The sequence below is a fragment of the Panthera uncia genome, unplaced genomic scaffold (assembly GCF_023721935.1).
Source record: "Panthera uncia isolate 11264 unplaced genomic scaffold, Puncia_PCG_1.0 HiC_scaffold_273, whole genome shotgun sequence".
Taxonomy (NCBI): Eukaryota; Metazoa; Chordata; class Mammalia; order Carnivora; family Felidae; genus Panthera; species Panthera uncia.
The window spans coordinates 2,054-26,301 of NW_026059400.1; the positions used below are offsets into that span (position 1 = coordinate 2,054).

General features: G+C 37.6%; 1 protein-coding gene across 2 annotated transcripts in view; it reads left to right on the plus strand.

Annotated features, from left to right (window-relative positions):
* Nucleotides 1-685: 685 nt before the first annotated feature.
* LOC125917880 (cell division cycle 5-like protein) overlaps nt 686-24,248 on the plus strand; it is a 34,883-nt gene continuing 11,320 nt past the window's right edge. The window contains exons 1-9 of one of the 2 annotated variants that reach the window (XM_049623973.1): nt 690-1,421; nt 2,808-2,952; nt 4,558-4,746; nt 9,286-9,434; nt 11,469-11,631; nt 13,884-14,048; nt 16,805-16,885; nt 17,175-17,417; nt 20,427-20,624. In XM_049623973.1, the coding sequence (XP_049479930.1) occupies nt 1,141-1,421; nt 2,808-2,952; nt 4,558-4,746; nt 9,286-9,434; nt 11,469-11,631; nt 13,884-14,048; nt 16,805-16,885; nt 17,175-17,417; nt 20,427-20,624 (1,614 nt within the window). In that variant the 5' untranslated portion in view covers nt 690-1,140. Of the gene's footprint in view, nt 1,422-2,807; nt 2,953-4,557; nt 4,747-9,285; nt 9,435-11,468; nt 11,632-13,883; nt 14,049-16,804; nt 16,886-17,174; nt 17,418-20,426; nt 20,625-24,248 lie in introns of both variants that reach the window. The other variant, XM_049623974.1, reaches the window with a different exon arrangement.

Sequence of the window (24,248 nt, forward strand, 5' to 3'; positions counted from 1 at the left end):
GTAACGTGTTTTACACACCAGTATGTCTTGAGCATCTTTCCCTGGCAAAGTAGATTTACAGGTTTTTTAAACGTTATATAGATGGCTGTCTAATATTCTAGCTTATAACTATGCTATACATTTTCTTCATTTCTTGTTGGATGTCTAGATTGTGTCCAGTTATTAGCTTATTTATGAATGCTGCTTGAAGTCTTGCAGCCAAGGCCTTGTTTATGTTACTTATTTCTTTAGGCTAAACGCTGAGGAATGAAATTATTGGGTTAAAACATGTGAGAAACTTCAGGGTTTTAATGTGTATTTCCAAATTCTCTTTGGGGAAACTACACCCATTTGTTTTCCATTACCACTGAGGGTGACTGTCCACTTTTTGTGTACTTGCCATTGAAACAAAAAACTGAACACTAGTAATTAGATCTGCAGAAATGGTACTTGATTTAATTTGTGATTATTAGCTAAGTATACCTTTTATCATTTTGGCTATTTGCATATTTTTCCTTAGAGAACTATTTGTTTTCTTCTGTTTCCTCCCCCACCCCCCCTTGGAATATATTAAACAAAAAAATCTGAATAGATTGTTTATATCTAATCGTTCCCAATATAAATTGCAAATGTTTTTTCCTGTTGTTTAACTTTTATGATTAAAAAAAATGAAGATCTCTATAGAGATATAAAATTTAAAATTCAAAGCTGTTGCTGTTGGGTATTTACCTTTGCCTTTTATTTAATTTATATTAAGTGAGTAATTCCCAACCACAGATAAGATGCATACTTATATAGTTCCTTCTGGTTTTTCTTTTTGCTTGTGTGTGCGTATCTTTAAATCAAGAGGAGAATTTATTTTGGTGAATGGTTGTGAGGTGAGGATTTAAATAAATATTTCTTGGAGTGCCTGGGTGGCTCAGTCGGTTAAGCGTCCTACTTCAGCTCAGGTCATGATCCGTGAGTTTGAGCCCTGCGTTGGGCTCTGTGCTGACAGCTCAGAGCCTGGAGCCTGCTTCAGATTCTGTGTCTCCCTCTCTGTCTGCCCTCCCCGCTCATGCTCTGTCTCTCTCTGTCTCAAAAATAAATAAAAACATTAAGAAAAAATTTAAATAAATATTTCTTCCCCAAATATCCAAGTAGTTTTCTTAACTCTGTTAGATGATCTGTCCCTTCCCCATGGTATGTGATTTTCAGGGTGATCTTGTTTTGTTTTTCTTCAGGCGTCTTGCAGCCCTCCAGAAGAGAAGAGAACTTAGAGCAGCTGGCATAGAAATTCAGAAGAAGAGAAAAAAGAAGAGGGGAGTTGATTATAATGCTGAAATCCCATTTGAAAAAAAGCCTGCTCTTGGTTTCTATGATACTTCTGAGGAAAACTACCAGGCTCTTGATGCAGATTTCAGAAAATTAAGACAACAAGATCTTGATGGGGAACTAAGATCGTAAGTTGCCTTTCTGATTTTGAAAATGGAAAAGTATAGTAGGAATTTTATGGAGGGCCATGCGCTATCCTTGTCAGAGCCAGATTTTTATTATTTAGGACAATGTGACCTACATAATATTTTTATTTATTTACTGGATTCACGTTTCTGAGAAAACCAGTGACCCTTGTGGTCGTGTCTTTGGCATAGAAGGCTGTTTGCATCTCCTGACACATCAGCACTTGGCTCTTAGTGTAGTCTTTACTCACTGAGTCACAGTCTTAACGTTGATGTGCATTTGTGAACAAGTTAGTTATTTTACTAATGGACTGAGGAATCTGTCAAAATCTGGTCTGGTTTTTTGTCTATTCTAGTGAAAATTTTATCTTGTTTTCTTTGAATGAAATTAAAGTTACCGATGCATACCTAAGTCTTTTTATCTAATGGGGATACATAAGTGTATTTATAAAATGTTTGTCTAAAGGTGCAGAGGATTTTGCCTATTTCTAGGGATTTTTAGAGTTTTCTCTATTTCTTCCATTTGAATTTTGTGGGGAGAACTTTTTATGGTTGTCAGAGAGTTTTAGTTTTCTACTCCCCTACTGACCTTCCACTCTGTTGACATGAATTGGGACTAAATGACAGGTGTCAGGCACCATGAAACAGGATTTTCTTGGATGTACTCCATTGTATTTGTTTCTCAAATTAAGACCTTGTATGAGGTAGGCTGTTTGAATAAAGAGGTGGAAGTGGGAGCGGCTCGTCTGGAAGGAACAGGCTGGATGGGGAAGAGGCTGACACCCAGACTGGGAGGAGGCATTCTTGGAGCTTTCAGAGGTGGCCTTGAGCCTGGCATTAGACTTTAACCATTTGTCAGGACTGAAATATCCTTTAAAAAAACAAGTGAATTAAAAGAATCATAATGAACAATTGAAGAACAGTTTTAAAGGGAAATTTAAAAATTCAGTGTTTTAATCCCATCCCCTTTGTATTACTGTTTTCCGTTTTTTTGTATGCTTGTCTCCATCATTTTCGTAAGTGCACGCACATACTTTTGTAAGAATGTAATCATGATATAGGAATAGTTTAATTTTCTTGTTGAAATTATATATAAAATTTTGTTTATCATCATAGTCTTTATGTAGCCTTAATATTTAATATGTAAGTTACTTAGTACTATATCTTCTTAATAATTCTATCACTATTCTCAGCCTGCATTCCTCTTGAGTATAGTGGGTGAGTAACGGTGTAGGGCACAGCTTAATGTATTTGGATTTTGTCTTTTTATCAGTAATTTTTTTAGGAATGGGATTATTTTGTTCGAAGTGTATGAGTATTTATATGGCTTTTACTGTTATTGTCTATGTGTAACTTTTAAAAATCTCTCTCTGCTTTGATTCATGGTAGGGAAAAAGAAGGAAGAGACAGAAAAAAAGACAAACAGCATTTAAAAAGGAAAAAAGAATCTGATTTGCCATCAGCTATTCTTCAGACTAGTGGTGTTTCTGAATTTACTAAAAAAAGAAGCAAACTAGTACTCCCTGCCCCTCAGGTAATCTAATAAAAACAGTTTTTTTATTGTGTGAACTCATATGCTTATAATTTATTTAGCACATGTTTGAAGAAGGGTCTACATGCCAGGCTTTCGCTAGGTGTTGGGTGCCCTTAAGAAATTTACAGTGTAATAGGTGAGCCACATAAGGATAAGTCCTTGTGATTTACTATGATAAGTAACAACTTCTCTGTATAAATTATTATATCTGGCCTTAAATTGCCCCTGTGATGGTTTAGTAAGTAATTGTCAGCTTTTAGCAATTTGTGAGCAGGTTAGGGCTCCTGGCCTCTTATTGTAGCCGATTAGGATACAGGTGGTATTTGGCTGTGTGGACTTTAGGCTGCTTTCTTATAGGGAATGTTTTGTTGTGCCATACTTCTCTTTTTGAGACAACAGCTGTGAAAATCAATGTGGTAGATGTGAAGAGAGAAACATACCCTCATTCAGCTTACCATTCAGCTTACCATTCAGCTTATCAAGGAACAGCCTTCTCTTCCTTTGACTTAATTATAGTTGGTCAGAACCATGGGAATTTTGAAAAAGTTCTTGGTTTATTTTGAATAGTACAGCTCTGTAGAATTGGACTGTTTGGTTTAATGGAGCAGAAGGATGGACTTAGGAGGCCAGAAGAGCTTCTTTCTTTATCCAAATGATGCACTTAGGTCAACACAAAATTCTTGGGCATAAACATGACATAATTTTGTCAGATGCTGCCATCCAAGTACTGATACTCCCTTTTTTTTTTTTTTTTTTTAAGTTTATTTCTTTTGAGAGAGAGAGAAAGTGCTCATGTGGCTGAATGGGGAAGGGGCAGAGAGGGAGAGAATCTCAAGCAGGCTCCGCAGTGTGGAGCCCAGCACGGGGCTCAAACCCACGAACTGTGAGATCATGACCTGAGCCGAAATCAAGAGTCGAATGCTTAACTGAGCCACCCAGGCGCCCTAAAGTAGTGATATTTCTTAAATTGAGATTTTGCCTATAATTTTTTTTTCTTAGTTCTCTTTGGGATACTTGCTTTTTAAAAATTTATTATTTTTTTATGTTTGTTTTTGAGAGCGAGAACAGCTGACTGAGCTGTCAGTACAGAGCCCGACGTGGGGCTCGAACCCACAAATTGTGAGATTATGACCTGGAGCTGTAGTCAGACACTTTACCGACTGAGCCACCCAGATGCCCCTAGGATACTTATTTTTGTAAAATTACTAAGATAACGCTTTTTGATATTCTCAGGGATCTTATGGCTCAGTGGACTTTGATGTTTTAATTGGTTTTTAGGCCCCCCTCCTTTGATGGTTGTATACAAACGTGATTATTTTATGTTCTTGGTTTATTGATGTGTTAGTTGGTTTGAAAGCATTTCATTATAGAAATACAAGACTTTGCCGCTTGATAGTATATCATATATGGAATTTATCCCCACATTATATGGGGAAGACTTAAAAACTTTTTTGTAGAATTTTTCAAACCCACAATAGTGAAGAAAGAAGTACAGCAAACCCCTGTGTACTCATCACACAGCTTCAGTGATTCATCTTTCTGGAATATGGAAGTTTTAGGCTGTATTGTTCTTTGGTTAAAATGTTGCTGTATGATGATTTTCAGATTTCAGATGCAGAACTCCAGGAGGTTGTAAAAGTAGGCCAAGCAAGTGAAATCGCACGTCAGACTGCTGAGGAATCTGGCATAACAAACTCTGCCTCCAGTACGCTTTTGTCTGAGTACAATGTCACCAACAACAGCATCGCTCTTAGAACACCTCGTACACCGGCTTCCCAGGACAGAATTCTGCAGGTAAGCTGTCGGATAGTAGAGTGAGCCTTTCACTTCTTGTCCTTGAAAGTGAAGGAGCATAGTAAGTGATTTGGTTTGTTTCTTTTAAAAGGGGTAAACTAGATCCTAGAGATTTTGTTATTAGGAACCTAAATTAGCAGATTCAATAATGAGGTGATTTCATTTCCACATTTATTCATAGGTTTGTTTGTTTTGTTTTGTTTTTTTGAAGCTAGCCCTTCGAAATCTTTAGTACCTATTAGTAAAGCAAAGCATTTTAAAATTTCACATTGCCTAGCAGTCCTAGAAAGAAGTCAGGTGTATGTAGTCAGTAGCTTTTAAAATTTCCTTGCATTTTTGTGCTTAGCTTGGCACAGGCTGCCATCAGTACTGTTTCCCTCTCTCTCCTAAACACATGGGGTATACAGCTCTGTAGGGGGTTTGTATGCCAGAGAATAGCCACACCTAACAAAACACTATTGAACGTCCTTACGTCTCATTTCCTCTTCTCTAATAGTCAGAAGTACAATTTTAAGGTCTTTATTGGGAGTCACATGGTTCCTATTAAAACTTAGTAAGAAAAATAGTTGTGCTCCTCATTGCTTGCTCTCTAGAGGCACCAATTACAACTCTGTTTTTACCATCTTCTTGCTTGGACACTTGTTACTTGTTGATTTTATTTTCAGTTTTAGCCACTTCTCCACCTGGGGATTTGAACATTTGGCTCTCCCACCCTCTTCCTCTATCATGCACGCACACTCTTTCTATTCCCTCATTTTCCATTATGGTTATATCATAATTTTGATTAGTTCTGTATTCATGGTTTACTTAATGACTGTGCAAGCTGTATTCGTTGCTGAGCCCACAAAGCGCCTTATGATTACTTATGATTATGGTTTTTTTTTTTTTTTTTGAGTTAATACTTGTTTTATTCAGATGCTAAATTTTTTGATGACTTAGCACAAATTCAACTCTAGATTGACACTGTCTGTGTAAATCTCTTGTAATCTGATCAAATTTTAGATATTCTCAGCTTCTTGAAAAAGTCTTTCTCAGAATTTCTGAGTGTTCTATTCTGGACGATTACTCTTTTATTTTATCTTTTTTATTTTAATGTTTTAATTTTTATTTTTACTTATTTTTTCTTTTTAAAAAAATTTTTTTTAATGTTTATTTTTGAGACAGAGCGTGAGCAGAGGAGGGGTAGAGAGAGAGGGAGACCCAGAATCTGAAGCAGGCTCCAGGCTCTGAGCTGTTGGCACGGAGCCCCACGCGGGGCTCGAACCCACGGACCGTGAGATCATGACCTGAGCCGAAGTTGGACACTCAACCAATTGAGCCACCCAGGCGCCCCACTTATTTATTTATTTATTTTTTTAAGTTTATTTATTTTGAGAGACAGAGCAGAAGAGGGGCAGAGAGAGAGGGAAAGAATCCCAGGCAGGCTCTGTGCTATCATTGCAGAGCCTGATGCAGGGCTCGAACTCACAGACTATGAGATGATGACCTAAGCCGAAACCAAGAGTTGGACGCTTAACCAGCAGAGCCACTCAGGTGCCCCTATGTTTTTTTTTGAGAGAGACGGGGACAGAGCATGAATGGGGGAGGAACAGAGAGAGAGGAGGACACAGAATTCACAGCAGGTTTCAGGCTCCCAGCTGTCAGCACAAAGCCTGACTTGGGGCTTAAACCCACAAACCATGAGATCATGACCTGAGCTGAAGTCGGTGCTTAACTAGCTGAGCCACCCAAATACCCCTGGACGATTAGATCTTGTTTACAGCTTGTTCTCTTGATTTCCTGTTACTGGCACCCTAGAAAGTCTCTTGGATCACCTCTTTCCTGGCTCCCATGTCTTTGGTTTTTTTGGTTTATGTCTGTTAGTGAAAGGTTACTGAAGTTATGGAAGTTCCTTCAATAACTTTCTGAGGAGAAGGGTTCATGGAAGATGGAATTTTTAAGACCTTGCATAGCTGTGAATTATTGGTCTAACTATAGTATAACTGGGTATAGAACTCAAGATTGAAATCTTTTTTTTTTTTTTTTTTTTTTTTGGTCTTTTAAACTCTACACCCAATGTGCAGCTTGAACTCATGACCCTGAGATTAAGAGTTGCATGCTCCACTGGCTGAGCCAGCCAGGTGCTCCCAGATTGAAATGGTTTTTGTTTACAGTTTTGAAGGCAGTGCTCCAGTGTCTTCTGGCTTCTATTATAGCTATTGAGATCTCTGCCATTTAGCAAATCCGTTTTTTCCTTTCTCTAGAAGCTAATATCTCTTTTTCACATGCATAGTTCTTGGTGTGGGTCTGTTTTCAATCACTCGCTAGGTACTTAGTGATCTTTTCATTCTGGAGATTCCTGGCCTTCAGTTCTGGGATGTTATTTTGAAAATTTTGTTTCCTCCCTTTCATTGGTCTATTTCTCTTATGAAATAAAATAAGAATTTTCTTATTTATTCCTCTCTGGTTTTCTGTTTTAATTGACCTTTTGACTTCTTGCTAGGAGATTTTCTGTGAATTTTATCTTTTTTCGGTTTTTAAATTTCTACAATCACATTTTTAATTTCTAAGAGCTCTTTAAAAAAATGTATTCAGTTCTTAAATATTTCATTTAGTGAATATTTTGTCTTATTTCTCTGAAGCTATTAATGATGGTTTTGTTTTATTTTTATGTTTTATTTTCCCTGTATAGTATTTAAGTTTCTTTTGTTCTCTGTTTTTCATATTGGATGTTTCCTCAAATATCTTTTGATCTTTGGCTCTTTGCCTGTATCTAGGGGTTAAGGGCAGGGCAGTTAAAAGTAGACTAGAAGCTCTCTAGGTGTGGGTAAGGCTCCTCAACTCCAGGCTTCCCTGTAGGCTGAACTGTCTGCTGGGTTTCTTTGGCAAATTCTTGATGTCAGTATTCTACATCTTTTGGGTTAGTCAGATTCTTGAGAAAAGTAGCTTCCAATTTTCTGCCCAAAGGTGTAAAGCTGGCCAGACTTTTAGGAGCCTAGTTGGGGAAAGTGTTTTGTATTTGGACTAGCAAAAAGAACACACACAGGACTTTGGTAGTGTGAAATTCAAGGTTCTTTCCATGAACTAAGAACAGAGTAATGGGTAATGGAATAAGCCTTATTCTGGTTATCTTCATTTATTTTTTAAATTTTTATTTATTTTTTTTTAGAGAGAGTGTGTGCACAAGTGGGCGGGGGAGAGTGGCAGAGGGAGAGAAAGAGGGAGAATCTTAAACAGGCTCCATGCTCAGCACAGAGCCTAATGTGGGGCTCAATCCCATGACCCTAGGATCATGACCTGAGCTGAAGTCAGGGGACACTCAACCAACTGAGCCATCCACGTGCCCCTGGTTATCTTCATTTTGCCCCAAAACTTACTGGCTTAAAACATGTCATTGATGCTAATGGTCTCTCTTGGTCAGGAATTCGGACCGGGCACAGGAAGAATGGCTTGTCTCTGCTCCATGATGTCAAGGGCCTCAGCTAAGAAGACTCAGCACTGGGGGGTGTCTTGACACATAGGGACTTGAATCATCTTCTTTCCATGACTGGTGGTTGATGCTGGCTGTGGGTTGGGTCCTCACCTGAGAATGGGGAATGCATCTGCATGTGGCCTCTCCAAAGCTTGTGCTTTCTTTCAGCCTGTGGCCTCAGGACAGTTAAACTTCTCTCATGGTGTCTCAAGGCTCCATTAGGGGTGTCGTAAAGAGTGTGGTAGGAGGCTGTATGTTTGCTCACCCTGCCTTGGAAGTCAGGCTGTGTCACTTTTCCTGCGTTCTGTTAGTTACAGGTAATTCACAAGGCCACCTGGACTCAAAAGGAGGGGACATAGACCTCCACTTCATGATGGGAGGAGTATCAAAGTTGGATTCTAAGAAGAGCACATAAGATGAGAGATATGGCTGTCATTATCTTGGAAGATGTAGTCTTTCACAGGCCCGGAGTTGGGGATTAGGAGATTGTGGGTGCAGTGATAGTAGTAAGTGCTGCAGGGTTGTGGCAGAGGGACTAAAGACTTCGGAACATTGGCAGGCCTGCCTAAAGAGGACAAGGCTTCTGAAAGGAATTTGCCTTCATGAGTTTTCTCAGGAAGTGGATTGGACTGGCCAGTTGGAGGTATCTTAACTTCCCAGTAGAGGAAACTGAGAGTCAGAGGGGCTAGTGAACACTGGAGAGAGTTCGTGATAAAGCCAGACTAAAATCTGGGTATTCTGACATTTAGCCTAAGTTCACATTGGGAAATTTCCATTTTTAGTTTTTTATGATTGTAAAGAGATTTGGCACAGGTAATAGAAGCTTTTGAGTCATGATACTTTCATTTTAAAACATTTTTTGATATTTAAAACTTTATTCCAAAACTTCTGATCTGCTGTGTTAGGTTGACAGAGGAATGGAAGTATTGAATTCTGTCATGGCAAGTTCATTTTATCTGTTGGTGTTCATTAAGAAAATGTATAAGAATTCCGTCTCCTTTGAGGTTTATATAGTAGGACCAGAAGAGAGGATTCGGCTATTCTGGCTGAACTGTTAAAACACACTTCTTTACCTTCTTGTTTATCAGGAAGCTCAGAACCTCATGGCCCTGACCAATGTGGACACCCCATTGAAAGGTGGACTTAATACCCCTTTGCATGAGAGCGACTTCTCAGGTGTGACTCCACAGCGGCAGGTTGTACAGACTCCAAACACAGTTCTTTCTACCCCATTCAGGTATTGTAAATGAATACATCTTTATTGTTTTAGAAAAACTTAAAGGATTTGGACAACATGTTTGTTTTAGTAATGTTGACAGAGAATGGAAATAAGTATTTAACATGGCTTTTTGATTTCTTCTCACTCATGGTAGTAAATAACATAATAATACCCAGGAATTGGTTATTACTGTATGGAACTGTCTTTTTTTTTCAGAGTTTCTGATGCTATCACCTTTTTTCTGAATACATTTTATCTGATTTATTGACTTTAAAATTGTTTTTTTTTTAATTAAAAAAAAAAAAGAATCTGAAACAGGCTCCAGGCTCTGAGCTGTCAGCACAAAGCCCAACATGCGGCTCGAATTCATGAACTGCAGGATTGTGACCTGAGCCGAAGTCAGACGCTTAACCAACTGAACCACCAGGCACCCCCATTTTATCCGATTTAAAAGAACAAATCAGTCCATTGTTCGTTTGATCATTCATTGAATTTTATAAAAATTGTAGTCCTTTATCTGTGTTACTATTGCTTTTCTCCCAACATTTTTTTTTTTTGAGAAAGAAAGTGAAAGAGATAGCAAGTGGGAGAGGGGCAGAGAGAGAGAGGGAGAGAGAATCTTAAGCAGGCTCCATGCTTTTTGTGGGGCTTGATCTCATGACTGAGATCATGACCTGAACTGAAAACAAGAGTCAGATGCTTAACCGATTAAGCCACCCAGATGCCCCATATCCCAACATTTTATTTTGAAAATTTCTAACATTCAGAGAGGTTAAAAGAATGGGAAAGCAAACATCCATATTTCACCATCTATATTCTACAGTTGTTAACATTTTACCGTATTCGCTTTTCACATATCCATCCATCTGTCAATCCATCTAATTATTTGGTGCTTTTCAAAATAAGTTGCAGGTTTCAGTCCATTTCACTTCTAACACTTTCTTGTGCTTATCATTAACTAGAGTCCAGAGTTCAGTCTTTGTTTACGATTTTTTTTAAGTTACTGTTTTTTAAGAGGAATTTTTTAGATAGAAACCTTGTAGAAGCAGGTCATATTAAAATGAAATTTGAGCTTTTAAGTTTGGAAATCTTTTAGGTTCGTTTTTAATTTTCAGTGTTAGGATATATCCTCGTACTGATTATTTAGTATGGGAGTGTCTCAAACTGTTACAACTGTGCCTGACAGCAGGATCAAGAAGCATTGGCAGCCAGATCCTAATATACAACTTAACACTTTTGCAGGGCTTGTAAGAGAGCCTAATCCTTCTTTCCCTGTGTATGTCTTGTCTCTCAACTAGATTGTAAGCTCCTTGGGGGCAGGGACCATGTCTTTTGATAACACCTCATCTCACCTTTGGGAACATCTGCCTGGCAGATCACTTGTCTGGAACAGAGCTAAGGTATAGGAAGTAAGCACCCAACCAGCCAAACAAACAAAAACAGGCTTTGAACAACTAAGATATCAGTTGCAAAGTCTGTGGATTTTATTTATTGCTAAGAGAGTCTCAGCCCTCACTCAGAACTGTTCATATGTAGACATGTTAATTAAGTTTCCAAACAGAACGTAAAGGAGGAACCACTGAAGTGGATGCATACCTATGATAGTGGTGTTCTAGCCAGCAGCTACTGGTGGTGAGGGCAAATGATAAGATGAAGACACTATTGTGAACTTATAAACAATTTCCTAGGGGTCTTTGAGCATTATGGCTGCCCTCTGCCCATGGTATGTTCTTAGCCACCCCACAATGCATCAAGAAAGGTTGAAATAATGTTTGGTGGGCCTAGTTTAGCAAGGCAAGAAAATGTCAAATGTAATAACTTTACTTGAAGTCATTAAAATAAAAATACTGTGTGTAAATACTAAGCTAGTTGAACTAAACCTGTACTCCAACGTAGAGATCTCACTTAAAACCAGGTAGGAAGACAGATATTCTGCAATCTTAGTTTCTTTCTTTTATGCTTTCTTTGTAAAATAATTTATGTGAAAAATATTTGGAAGCACAATCCAGATAAAATTGGCACTTTTATTAATTGGAATTTCTGTCTTTCTAGGACTCCTTCTCATGGATCTGAAGGGTTGACTCCCCGCAGTGGGACAACTCCCAAACCAGTTATTAACTCCACCCCGGGTAGAACTCCTCTTCGAGACAAATTAAACATTAATCCCGAGGATGGAATGGCAGACTACAGTGATCCCTCTTATGTGAAGCAGATGGTACATGTCAAATCCCTTTAATACTCTTTTTTTTTTTTAAACTCTTCTATCTCATGGACGTTGTATTAAAATATTTTCCCTTGTTGGTGCATATTACATATACTTTAAGATAACTGTACACCTATGGATTCCAGAAAAGGAAAATGATTTATAGAACTTGAGAAGGGGAACCTTTTGGTCTCCTAAGCCTACTTACTCTTTTTTTTTTTTTTTTTAATTTAAAACATTTAAAAAAAATATTTCTTTTTGACAGAGAGAGCGAGTATGTGAGTAAGGGAGGGGCAGAGAGAGAGGGAGATACCGAATCCAAAGTAGGCTCCGGGCTCTGAGCTATCAGCACAGAGCCTGACGTGGGGCTCGAACCCACGAACCATAAGATCATGACCTGAGCTGAAGTCGGACGCTCAACTGACTGGGCCACTCAGGTGCCCCTAAGCTGACTAATTTTTAATGTGTTTGTGAATACTGATTGTGCTGATAGTAGTTCTCCTTGTATGTCATATGATTTTATTTTTTATCATTTACTAATTAATAGTTTACTTTCTTGAATGGCACTCTTTTTTTTCTTTAACTTCTGTAAAACAAATTTTGAGTTTGGAATGCCTTATAAATTAGATTTTGAGCCTTGATTCTTGTTTGCTCTAGACTTTTAGAAGAGCTATCTAGATCTCAAAGCCAAATTAAGTTGATGTTTATTGCTTATCTTAGTGAAGTTTTCTTTTGTATTTTTGCAAGCTGATACAGACAGCTAATCATAAAAGCCACAGTTTTGTTTCTGCCCACGTTATTGCTTTTCTTACGTCACTCTTGGGTCTTATATGATGCCACAGAAAAGCATTGTGAGATTTTTTTTTTTTTTTAATGAGTTCCAGTGATACCTGTTTTTAGTTTACAAATTCTAACCTAGTGTATAGATTTGGTTATTTTAGAATTTTTTATTAAAAAAAGTGTTTTTTTTACTGTTTATTTTTGAGAGAGAGAGAGAGAGAGAGAGAGAGAGAGGGAGACACAGAATCCAGAGTAAGCTCCAGGCTCTGAGCTGTCTGCACAGAGCCTGACGCCGGCTTGAACTCAGGAACCATGAGATCATGACCTGAGCTGAAGTTGGACGCTTAACTGACTGAGCCACCCAGGCATCCCGAGTTTAGAATTTTTTTAATGCCCACCTTGATATCAAGTAATGTCAACTGTGAATGGCTACATAATAGCTAAACAAATGAATTTAATGTGTGCAGAGCGCTGATTTGGAGACTTCAGAGGATCTAAAGTTGAGTAAAGGTGTCCTTTGTCTTAAGGAAGTTTATACTCTGGAGAGATTGACAGTGCTAAACCAAGTCCCCAAATAATTGTAATGTAAGAACAAAATAAGCTTTCTGTGTAAGACCAACATGCTTGGGGGGGCCGAAGACAGAAATAATCACATTTGTTGGGTGGGTACTAGGAAAACCTTCGTTGAGGTATGCTCAGAAGGAGAGGTGGGGGCTGTCTCAGTTAGAGGCCACAAAATGAGTAAGCATGGAGTGTATTTTGGACATAGCAGGTCATCTGGTTGGGCCTCACACCTACCATACGTGTAATGGAGCTATGGGGAATAAAAGGTAAGCCAAGGATGTACTGGGGAAAACTTTGGGTACCAGGCAGTTTCTTTTGGGAAGTGTGGACTGTTTTCTTTGGTCATCATATGATCTAGTCATTTCTTCCTTTCTTTTTCTTTTTTTAATTAATTAATTTGTTTTTAAGTAAATTTTACCCTCAATGTGGGGTTTGAACTCAAAACCCCAAGATCGAGCATCGCATGCTCTATTGACTGAGCCAACCAGGCCCCCCATGATTTGGTAATTTCTATTAAAAATAAACACACACAAAAACTCAGGCATCTTTTCAGATTCGATTTTATTAGTCCAAGAACAAATTGACTTTTGAATTTGTTCTTTCATTTGCTATTAAATTTCATGGTCAGAAATGTATTCCTTAAATGGAAATTCTAAAGGATTTTTTTCTGCCCTGCAGAGATAATTCCCAAACCTTCTATTAGAATATCTGAGAGTAACTTTACGGATCACAAATCAGAGTTTTTGATCTTAATTTAGAGAAGAAACTGAGATAGAAATCAAACAAACTTGTCTCAGCTCTGAAATTAGGGATTGTTTTTCTAGAATTAAAATTAGGCTAATTATTTTTTAGAAACTCTTAAGAATGGAGGTTGAATACTTAAGATGTATGAATTGAGAAGATCAATTTTTTTTCTACAGGAAAGAGAATCTCGTGAGCATCTCCGTTTAGGATTGTTGGGCCTCCCTGCCCCTAAGAATGACTTTGAGATTGTTCTGCCAGAAAATGCTGAGAAGGAGCTGGAAGACCGTGAAATAGATGATACTTACATTGAAGATGCTGCTGATGTGGATGCACGAAAGCAGGTGGGTAATTGTGCTAGAAAAGAAGTGTGAAGTAGCTGACCGTGTCAGTAGGCTGAAAGAATGAAGAATGGTCATTAAATGTGTCCATATTTAAAAGTTTTTTCAATATCTGAAAAAAGAAATTACCCTAAATTGCTTAACATAGTTAATAATATGTACTCATGTAATTAATAATATACAAGAATATCTTGATAGGCAGTCTTAAAACGTGTGTATGTATATGTGTATGTACATAATTTAAATACCTCCTGTCAAATTTATTATGCTTCTTTAAAATACACATAAATGTTCTTGTAGACATTGCTTTTCACTCTAGCCAAGAAAAGGTGTTATTGATCAGTCTTAAAAACAAGTGCATGTTGAGTGCACAGAGCCCAAATTAGGATTCAGTCTCATGAACTGTGAGATCGTGACCTGAGCCAAAATCAGGAGTCGGATGCTTAACTGACTGAGCTACCCAGGCACCCCTAGGATAATTTTAGAAATGGAATTTCATGGGACTTGAGTGTGAATAGCATCAATGTAAATGTATTTCAGAGAGAAGTCACATGAATGTGCTTTTTATTTATTTTTTAATTTTTTTTAATGTTTATTTATTTTTGAGACAGAGAGAGCATGAACAGGGGAGGGGCAGAGAGAGAGGGAGACACAGAATCGGAAGCAGGCTCCAGGCTCTGAGCTGTCAGCACAGAGCCCGACGCGGGGCTTGAACTCACGGACCATGAGATATGACCTGAGCTGAAGTCGGACGCTTAACCGACTGAGCCACCCAGGTGCCCCTGAATGTGCTTTTTAGTTGGTAGTACAAGATAATACTTTATTTTTTAAGTTAATTTATTTTGAGACAGAGAGGGGGGGGGGTGGAGAGAACCTCAAAGCAAGCTCCGCACTGTGAGCACAGAGCCCAGTGCAGGGCTTGAACTCATGAACCATGAGATCATGACCTGAAGTGAAATCAAGAGTTGGATACTTAACACACTGAACCACCCACGTGCCCCCAGGATATTACTTTTTATGTTTAGTTTTCTTAGTTACTTTGCCCTACATTTACTCTCAGAAATGCCTTGAAATTCTAATATGTTAACTTATATTATTCGTGATTTAAGAATCAGGAAACAACACATTGGCTAGTTTTTTAAATTAAAAATCAGTAGCTTTTGAGGTGGAAGTGAGGGTTGTGTTGCAGGAGGAACAAATAAGAGTTTATTTGTTAAACTTATCCTCTAAGTTTAGGATTCCAATTGATTATTTAAATTTTTAAATTTTATTTTAATTCCAATTTAGTTGATATACAATGTGATGTTAGTTTCAGGTGTACAGTATAGTGTTTCAACAATTCCATACCTCACCCAGTGCTCATCACGACTAGTACATTCTTTAATCCCCATCACCTATTTCACCCATCCCCCCCACCCACCTCCTCTGTGGTAACCATCAGTTCTCTATAGTTAACAGTCTGTTTCTTGGTTTGTCTCTCTTTTTTTTTCTTTCTTTTGCTGGTTTGTTTTGTTTCTTACATTCGACATATGAGTGAAATTTTATGGTATTTGTCTTTCTCTGACTATTTCACTTAGCATTGCACTCTCTAGCTCCGTCCATGTTGTTGCAAATGGCAAGATTTCATTCCTTTTCATGGCGGAGTAATATTCCGTGTGTGTGTGTGTGTGTGTGTGTGTGTGTGTGTGTGTGTATGACATCTTCATTATCTTTATAGGTATATACATATACGCACACATACACACCACAACTTCTTTATCCATTCATCAATCCATTGACACTTGGGCTGCTTCTGTAGTTTGGCTCCTGTAAATCATGTTGCTCTAAACATAAAGGTGCATGTCCCTTTGAATTAGTGTTTTTGTATTTTTTGGGTAAATGCCCCATAGTGTGATTCTGGATTGTAAGGTGGTTCTATTTTTAACTTTTTGAGGAACCTCCATACTGTTTTCCTCAGTGACTGTACCAGTTTGCATGCCCACCACCGGTGCTCAAGGGTTCCTTTTTCTTCACATCCTCGCCAATACTTGTTCTTTCTTGTGTTTTTGATTTTAGCCATTCTGACAGGTATGAAGTGATATCTCATTGTAGTTTTGATTTGTATTTCCCTGATGATGAGAGATGTTGAGCATCTTTTCATGTGTCCATTAGCCATCTTGATGTCTTCTTGGAGAAGTGTCTGTTCATGTCTTTTGCCCACTTTGTAACTGAGTATTTGTTTTCTCGTGTTGGGTTGTATAAGTTCTTTATATATTTTGGATACTGACCTTTTCTTGGATATGTTGTATACAAATATCTTTTCTCATTCAACAGGTTGTCTTTTGTTGATTATTTTCTTCATTGTGCTTTTTATTTTGATGTAATTCCCATAGTTTATTTTCGCTTTTATTTCCCTTGCCTCTGGAGACGTATCTAGAAAAATGTTGCTACAGCTGGTGTCAGGGACATTCCTGCCTATGCTCTCTTCTAGGATTTTTATTAGAATTCCAAATTAAACAAGAAAAGAATGATTATCTGATGGATGGAGCCACATAAACTTGGAGAATGCTCTAGTAGCTGTTGGCAGTTCTTAGTTTGTATTGTAATGAGAGAATGAATAGACTGATTTCTGTTGCCTTTTATTACCTTTCTACAAACTTACACAGACTTCGACAGCTTTAACTCTTGAACATACATGTTCTTATACATGTTTTCAACTTTATTGAAATGTGGCAAATACCATATAGCTGTAATAATGGATATAAAAATAATTTTTTTAGGCTATACGAGAGGCAGAGCGTGTAAAGGAAATGAAGCGAATGCACAAAGCTGTCCAGAAAGATCTGCCAAGACCATCAGAAGTAAGTATTAGAGTTTCTGGCTTAGGAAGTTTTGAGTTTCTTCTTATGTGATTGATGCTTTTATATCATTCATAAAGTTTGTGAAACAAAATATTATATTCTTTCTGGAATATAGTAAAGCACTTCCCAGATATAATGTAAAATGTTTTGCTGGTACAAATAAGACCTTAGAAGGAAAGCAAAATTCTTTTGAAAATGTAAAACTACTATTTAATTCATGCTAGAACAAGTAATAACATCAGCATTGGAGTGATAATGTTTGGTAATTGTACTTGTCTTAAAATTTTAGGTAAATGAAACTATTCTAAGACCCTTAAATGTAGAACCACCTCTAACAGATTTACAAAAAAGTGAAGAACTAATCAAAAAAGAAATGATCACAATGCTTCATTATGACCTTCTGCATCACCCTTATGAACCATCTGGAAATAAAAAAGGAAAAACTGTAGGATTTGGTACTAATAATTCAGAGCACATTGCCTATCTGGAACATAACCCTTATGAAAAGTTCTCCAAAGAAGAGCTGAAAAAGGTATCGTTGATTATAAAGTATTCATTAAATACTGTGTATCATGGACAAACACTGTCTTTTCTCATGCTGATATTTATAAACAAGTGAATTTCATGATTAGGAGATAAACGTTCATAGTAAGTGTTATGAAGAAGACATACTTAATCACCCCCCCCCCCCCCCCGCCCCTTTTCATTCAGTGACAGACCTTTTCCAGGTAAACACTGGCTTAGGTGGCAAGGTGTTTTGTTTCATGGGTGTATGCCTCATGGACAGTTGCTGCAAATTGCCATTTTCTGTGTTTAACTCTGCTACTTCTGAGTTGAATTGAATACCTTTAATACCTAAACCTCATTTATTTAGATTAATATGAAAAAGCAGGCATGCGTAAAAAACGTTTTTTTCACCTATTCAAAGAAAAGAAATACAGTGTACTGAATCTTTTTCCCTTAAATCATTTCCCACTATCCTTTTAGATAAGGAAATGCAGGAACATTTTCTTGTATAAAGTCTGTCCTGCCTCTTCCTCCGTATGCATTTGATTTTTCTGTTCTGACAGAGCAAACAGCTGTGATTGTAAATAGAAATCTGTTCCATGGTATGAGAAAATACAGTTGGTGTCATGGTTGGAAGCAGAGTGGTCATTAGCTTTAGTCTTATTTCTTTAGTCCTTAGCCCTGAAGGGCAGTTATAGACTTGTTGATTGGAATGGGTTATTGAATACTTGGGGAGAGAATCCCTACAATATATATATATTTTTTTCTGTCTTCTCTCCTGCTCTTTACCTGTATTTTTTTCTTGCTTTCTATTTTCCTTTTTGCAAAAGTAATACGTGTTTATTGAAGGATTTTTAGAAATTAGAGAAAGGAAGGACAGTTGGCCCCGATTTCTGAGTAACCTTGAATTACTCTTAGTAAGTATGATAGGAAACTGACATCTGTTGAATGCTTACGCTTGTGGCAGGCACATTTTACCATTGGACTGGGGTTGAGAATTACACTGTGAACTCCATACTTGAACAGTCTCCTCTTTTTGAAGTGAAAATAGGGGAAGATGGGATTTGAGAAATTTACTGTGTGTATGGAAACCTGAAATAAGGATCACATTGTTATGTAACAGAAGGTTCTGTGGGGAATCGATTCTAATAAAACTTTTAAAAATAATAGTTGTAGGTAGTGCTTTAGAATTATTGGAAACCATTACAAAGTAGTTTGAATTTTTTTTTTTTTTTAAGTTTATTTTGAGAGAGAGGGTGAGTAGGGGAGGGGCAGAGAGGAGAGAAAGAGAGAGAGAATACCAAGCAGCCTCTGCTGTCAGTGTGCAGCCCTATGCAGGGCTCAAACCCATGAACCATGAGTGAGATCGTGACCTGAGCTGAAATCAAGAGTTGGGTGCTTACCTGACTGAGCCACCCATGCAGCCCTGGTTTTTTTTTTTTTAGTTTAAATATTCTTTCATATTTTATTGTATGTATTTATATTCTTCTCTGTTCCAAAATGAATTTGAAACAGCATTTACTTAGCGAGCAGATTCTTTATGGGCAGTTTAAAGATAAATTAGTAGGGTGCCTGGGTGGCTCAGTCGGTTGAGCGTCCGACTTCGGCTCAGGTCATGATTTTGCGTCTGTGAGTTCAAGCCCCGCGTCGGGCTCTGTGCTGACGGCTCAGAGCCTGGAGCCTGTTTCAGATTCTGTGTCTCCCTCTCTCTCTGCCCCTCTCTCCGCTCATGTTCTGTCTCTCTATCAAAAATAAGTATACATAAAAAAATTTAAAGATAGTACTACTGTCTTCTAATAATCATAAGAGCTGAATTTGTAAATTTTTACTGTGTACAGTTTTGGAGTGAAATACCATTTCTGTTACTATGAAATGTTGGGTTTTCATTAAGTGTGTTAAAATTGGTTTGTTTTTGTTATTTTCTCAGAGATCTTGTTTAAAAGTATCCGTTCTTTATCTTCTATAGACATGATTTTCCGTTGTTTTACGTTTTTGTATTTGATTTTATTATATATTTTGGTCTGTGATGTACTGGAACGATTGAAAGCTTTCTTTAAGGCACAAAATGATAGTTGTCAGTTTTGAGCCAGGAAGCAAAGGGCTGGAAAAAGTTGATGTGGTATGCTTGTGGAGTCCTTGGGTCTCGAGTTGGGCCACACTCTGTGTGTATGTTTTATCATTTAATCCTGATAACAAACATGTCAGGTGGGTATTATCCTCACTTTACAGATGAGAAACGGGCTCAGAGATGTTAAGCAAGTTCAGACAGCTACTTAAATGGTAAAGGTATGATATGTACCCAGGCCTGTCCAACTTTATCTCTCCTCATTCTGTCATCTTAAACTCTCTTTAGTAAAGTAAAAGCTGGTGTGTGAGCCATTATTATTTGATCTGTGCCCCCATCTCATTCTTTGGCAATGTCAGGGGCATCTCTTCAGATGAGAAAAAAGGCATGTATCAGAAGCAATAAATGCCTGGTTCCCCTTCATAATCCTGTGAAGTCTGAAGTGTATGGAGGAATTGGTAGAGTGGAAGGAGCACACCCAAGCGAAGGTACCATTCGGCTTTGGGGCATGATCCTGTCTTGCCTTTACTAGTGTGATGTGTTTTTCAAAAATTGCTTAATCTTTCTGAGCCTTAGTTTCATCATCTTTAATAAGAGAGTAATACCAGCTACTTTGTAACGTGTTAATGGTGTTTGGAGATAATGTAGGTAAAATTTTTAAATTGAGTTCTTGGCATAGAGTAGATGTGCAAGAAATGGTAGCTACTGTTAATAATAGAGTGAAGGCAAAGATGTTTATTGGTGATATACGGAAGCTTGACTTTCAAATCAGTCTGTGTCAACTTACTGGCTTCTTAATTCATTTTGTTTAGATATTGTTCCCCCCTTCCAAAACGAAAAACAAAAAAACAAGTCAACCACAACTCCTTGCCTTTACCCAAAGAAAGAGGAAAATTAGTGTTTTAAAGTTCTCTCTTGATAGCAAGTAATTCTGGTACCCAAGCTTACTGAAATTATTACTGTACACAGGCCCAGGATGTTTTGGTACAGGAGATGGAAGTGGTAAAACAAGGTATGAGCCACGGAGAACTCTCAAGTGAAGCTTATAACCAGGTGTGGGAAGAATGCTACAGTCAAGTTTTGTATCTTCCTGGGCAGAGCCGCTACACACGGGCCAACTTAGCTAGCAAAAAGGACAGAATCGAGTCACTTGAAAAGAGGCTTGAGGTTGGTATCCTTTTAAAATTCTAATTTAAATGTACCTTGATTGAGACAATGGACCAAGTAATAACCACTGGAGACAATTACAGAAAAACAGACCTGAGGCACTTACTGGTTTTGCAATTCTTGCCTTTTTTTTTTTTTTTTTAAAGTCTATTTCTTTTGTTTAGTGATGTCTACACTCAGTATGGGGCTCAAACTCACGACCCCATGATCAACAGTTGTATTATGCTCTTCTGACTGAGCCAGCCGAGTGCCCCTTGCTTTTGCAGCTCTGGAGGGAAAACTGTACTAAAGTGTTTGGTCTTGTTTGGCTTTCATTGATTTTTCAGAATTGCTGGCCTTTATGATAAAGAATGGTGCCCTCCAGGTTGATCACAGGTCAAACAGGACCTTTTAAATGTGGGAGCAAGGAAGACAAGAAGTTAACACTGGTCACCCAGAACAATGTCCATCAATGCTAGAATAGCTTGTTTTCTGTAAAGAAGGATCTCAGTGGTGCCGAGGAGCTTTTTTTTCTGGAGCCAAAAGAGCACATTCATGTAACTTTGGTTCCTTTCTGTTCATTCTCTGATTCCTTTGGGTTTGTTAGAGAGCACCGAGCTGGATTATCTTAGATAATGGCTTCTGTGATTTTTTTCACATCTGAGGAAATGTTGAAATGTACTAGATGGGAGTTTCATGGCACATGGTTTCTTAATATAGTCTGCAGGTTTTGAATTCCAGAATCTGTGTAGGCATTTTGCCAATGGCATGTAAATTGTGGTTCATGGACCACTGGGCTGTCTTGTGGATTTTTCAAGGTGGTCTTCAGGGATGTTTCTGAGGCTAGGGTAGGGTGGGGAGAAAAGGGTGCTTCAGGCAGTCACATGCAGAAATGGCCTCAATTTCCTCCTTTGTGACTACTAATTTCTCTTTACAGAAAGCAGATTGGAAAATATTTTTATTTAGAGTTAAAATAAAAATAGCAGTACCACTGGGAGTGGTTGGTATCATGTGGGGCTAGGGAAATGAACAGGAAAAAGAGTTCTAGTAATATGAAATTATTCTAAGTCTTAATTTTACCTTTAAGACTACACGTATAGGCATCTGGTGGTTAATGTCTTTGAGCCTCTTTTATCACTTAGTGGGAAATTAGTTTCTCTTTGAAGTAATTCTCATCGTGGGTGAAATCTTTGCAGTCCAGTTGCTGCTTGTTACTCCGTTGTACTGCTAACTTCCAGCAGGGTGTGCTGTTGTTCTGTGTTTTAATTTGGGATTTAAAGTCAGGGAAAGTAGAACATCAGTGGGCACATTTTGAGTTACATTTTCTGTTGTGTTGGCTTCGTTTATTTATAAGTGGTAGTTAGCAGTGTAATCCTGATCTAAGGTCAGCATTGTAATTGATTAGAAAGCTATTTGGAAAGCTTTCTTGTAACCTTTATATATAAATACTTTGGTCTCTCACTTAGTTTGAAAATCTTCTCATTTGAGGTGGGTAAACGTTTTCTGCCCCACGTGGTAAGGACATTTTGTGCTCTTTAAAATATAAAAAAAGTTTTTCCCTAAATCTCATTTACTTTGCTGAGGCACTAACTTTCGTGACAGCAAATAAATGTGTCACGAAGTGAGTGGTGCCATAAAGTACAGTAATTTTTATTTTTATGTTGAATTGGTCTTGTGAGTTTTGAAGGGAAAAATACAGAAAGAACCACTGCCGTTCTTTTGGAGATTTATTTGGGTCGTTTATGAGCAACCATTAAAAACATGTGGCTCTCTTTGTTCAGTTCAGTACCAGGAACTGAAATCTTCCGTTGAACTATTTTTGTTGAAGGATTGGTGATTTTGGAAGAATATTCATAAAACAGTCTGAAGTAATTTTTCTTTTCTTGACTTCTGGATAACTTACTTTATTGTTTACTCAGCTAGTTACTTTTAAAGAATATGTAATCAAATCCTTTAATTTAGTAAACTACACTTATTTCAAATGAAAGTTCATTAAATCTTTAAAAAGAAGAAAAGAGACTCAAAAACCCAAATAAACAACTCCCCCATTTTATTTGTATCCATCCCTAATTCAGAACTAGGCTTGTGTTAGCTTATTTTAGTTTTTGAAGACACAATTCTACTGGTTTGAAATACATAAATATTTTATTTCAATTGTGGTAATTCTTTCATCATTTCAGTTGATTGCTAAATTATAAACACTATTCAAAGTTTGTTGTGGGGAAGGAACTCCAGTTGTATTATATAAACTAAATGCTATACTTAAATTATTCTTTCCACTCTTAGGTTCAGGGAGATATGCCTTTCTGTGCAAGCACAATACACCATGGCTGCCAGTGTGTTTGATTTTTGCTGTCATGAACTTTGGAACAGTGAATCTAAATTATGGCCCTATCACAGTGTATCAAGCAAGATGAGATCCAGCTTTGTCGTGGTTGGTGTCTCCTAAATGGATTAAAAAATATGCCCTGAGGTTTATATTGGAGCTGGGTCTTTGAGCCATTACTCATGATTAGTATTTGAAATGCAGAATTTAAATGAAAATCCTTAGGATACTCACTTAAAACTAATGGAACCATCTCAGATTTTATGTAGAATGTGGTGGGTGGTATAAGGAGTCTGTTAAATAAATGGAATTGGAAAGTAGTCACAGGTCAGAAGTAAGTGGGAAAGACTTCTGAGTTGTAACCAAGTTCACGTGTTTTATTCTGCTTTGGAGGCAGAATTAATTTTAGAATTGTGCCATACATTTGTGTGTCAAACAAGGCAGCAGCAGCAGCAAACAGAAATGATAACTAATATCTGAAAAGGAAAAGTTAGAAAGCATAGCATGTCGAGGCCATTTAGATACACTATTTTATTAGCCTCTGAGGGCATTATGGGTGTGTGGTGGGAGAGCAGAGTGATTGCTATCTGTAGTGATGCCCCAGATATTTAAAAAAATGGTTAATTTCTGCTCACTGTTATATATATATTTTTAAAGAAGGATGCCTAAAATGGTAGGAAAATTTTGTATCAAATGGTAAAAAATAAAAGGACTTTATAGTCCTTGATGTGATCGTATGTTCAGTGACTATTACTGAGCATCTAATATGTGCCAGCCGTTGTTCTAGCACCTGGGAGTGTAGCAGGAACAAAGCGGACAAGCTCTGTGCTCTTGTGGACATCAGTTATCTGGAAAATGCTTCATGTGGAGGAGAACCTCATTTTCTGATGATGCCAGATAAATGAGTCATTACTGTATTTGGGAAGTGCAAATAGAATTTGAAGTGTTCTAATTTGTTTCCACTTTAAGTGGAAATAGGAAATCGTCTGAAGACATAATTATTTTGAGTGAAATAATTTCCAGGAGGTGCAAAAGTGAAAAGAGAAGTCTGAATTTAGGCCTGCTATTAAATTTAATAGTATTTGAAATAGTATCTAAACTGCTGCGTTGAGGAAGTTTGGCTGAAAAGTAGATTTTGTCATGTTAGCTATAAAAATGGAAAGGCTTTCCTTAGAGGTGGAAACTAGGTCCAGAAGTAATACTTCTCTCTGTATTTTACTGGCACAGTCAACTTAGTCAAGAAATATTATGTAACATCGACTTCTTGGAAATAAAGTAACTTGAAAAACACAGATAACACATCTTTCTCAGTGTACTTG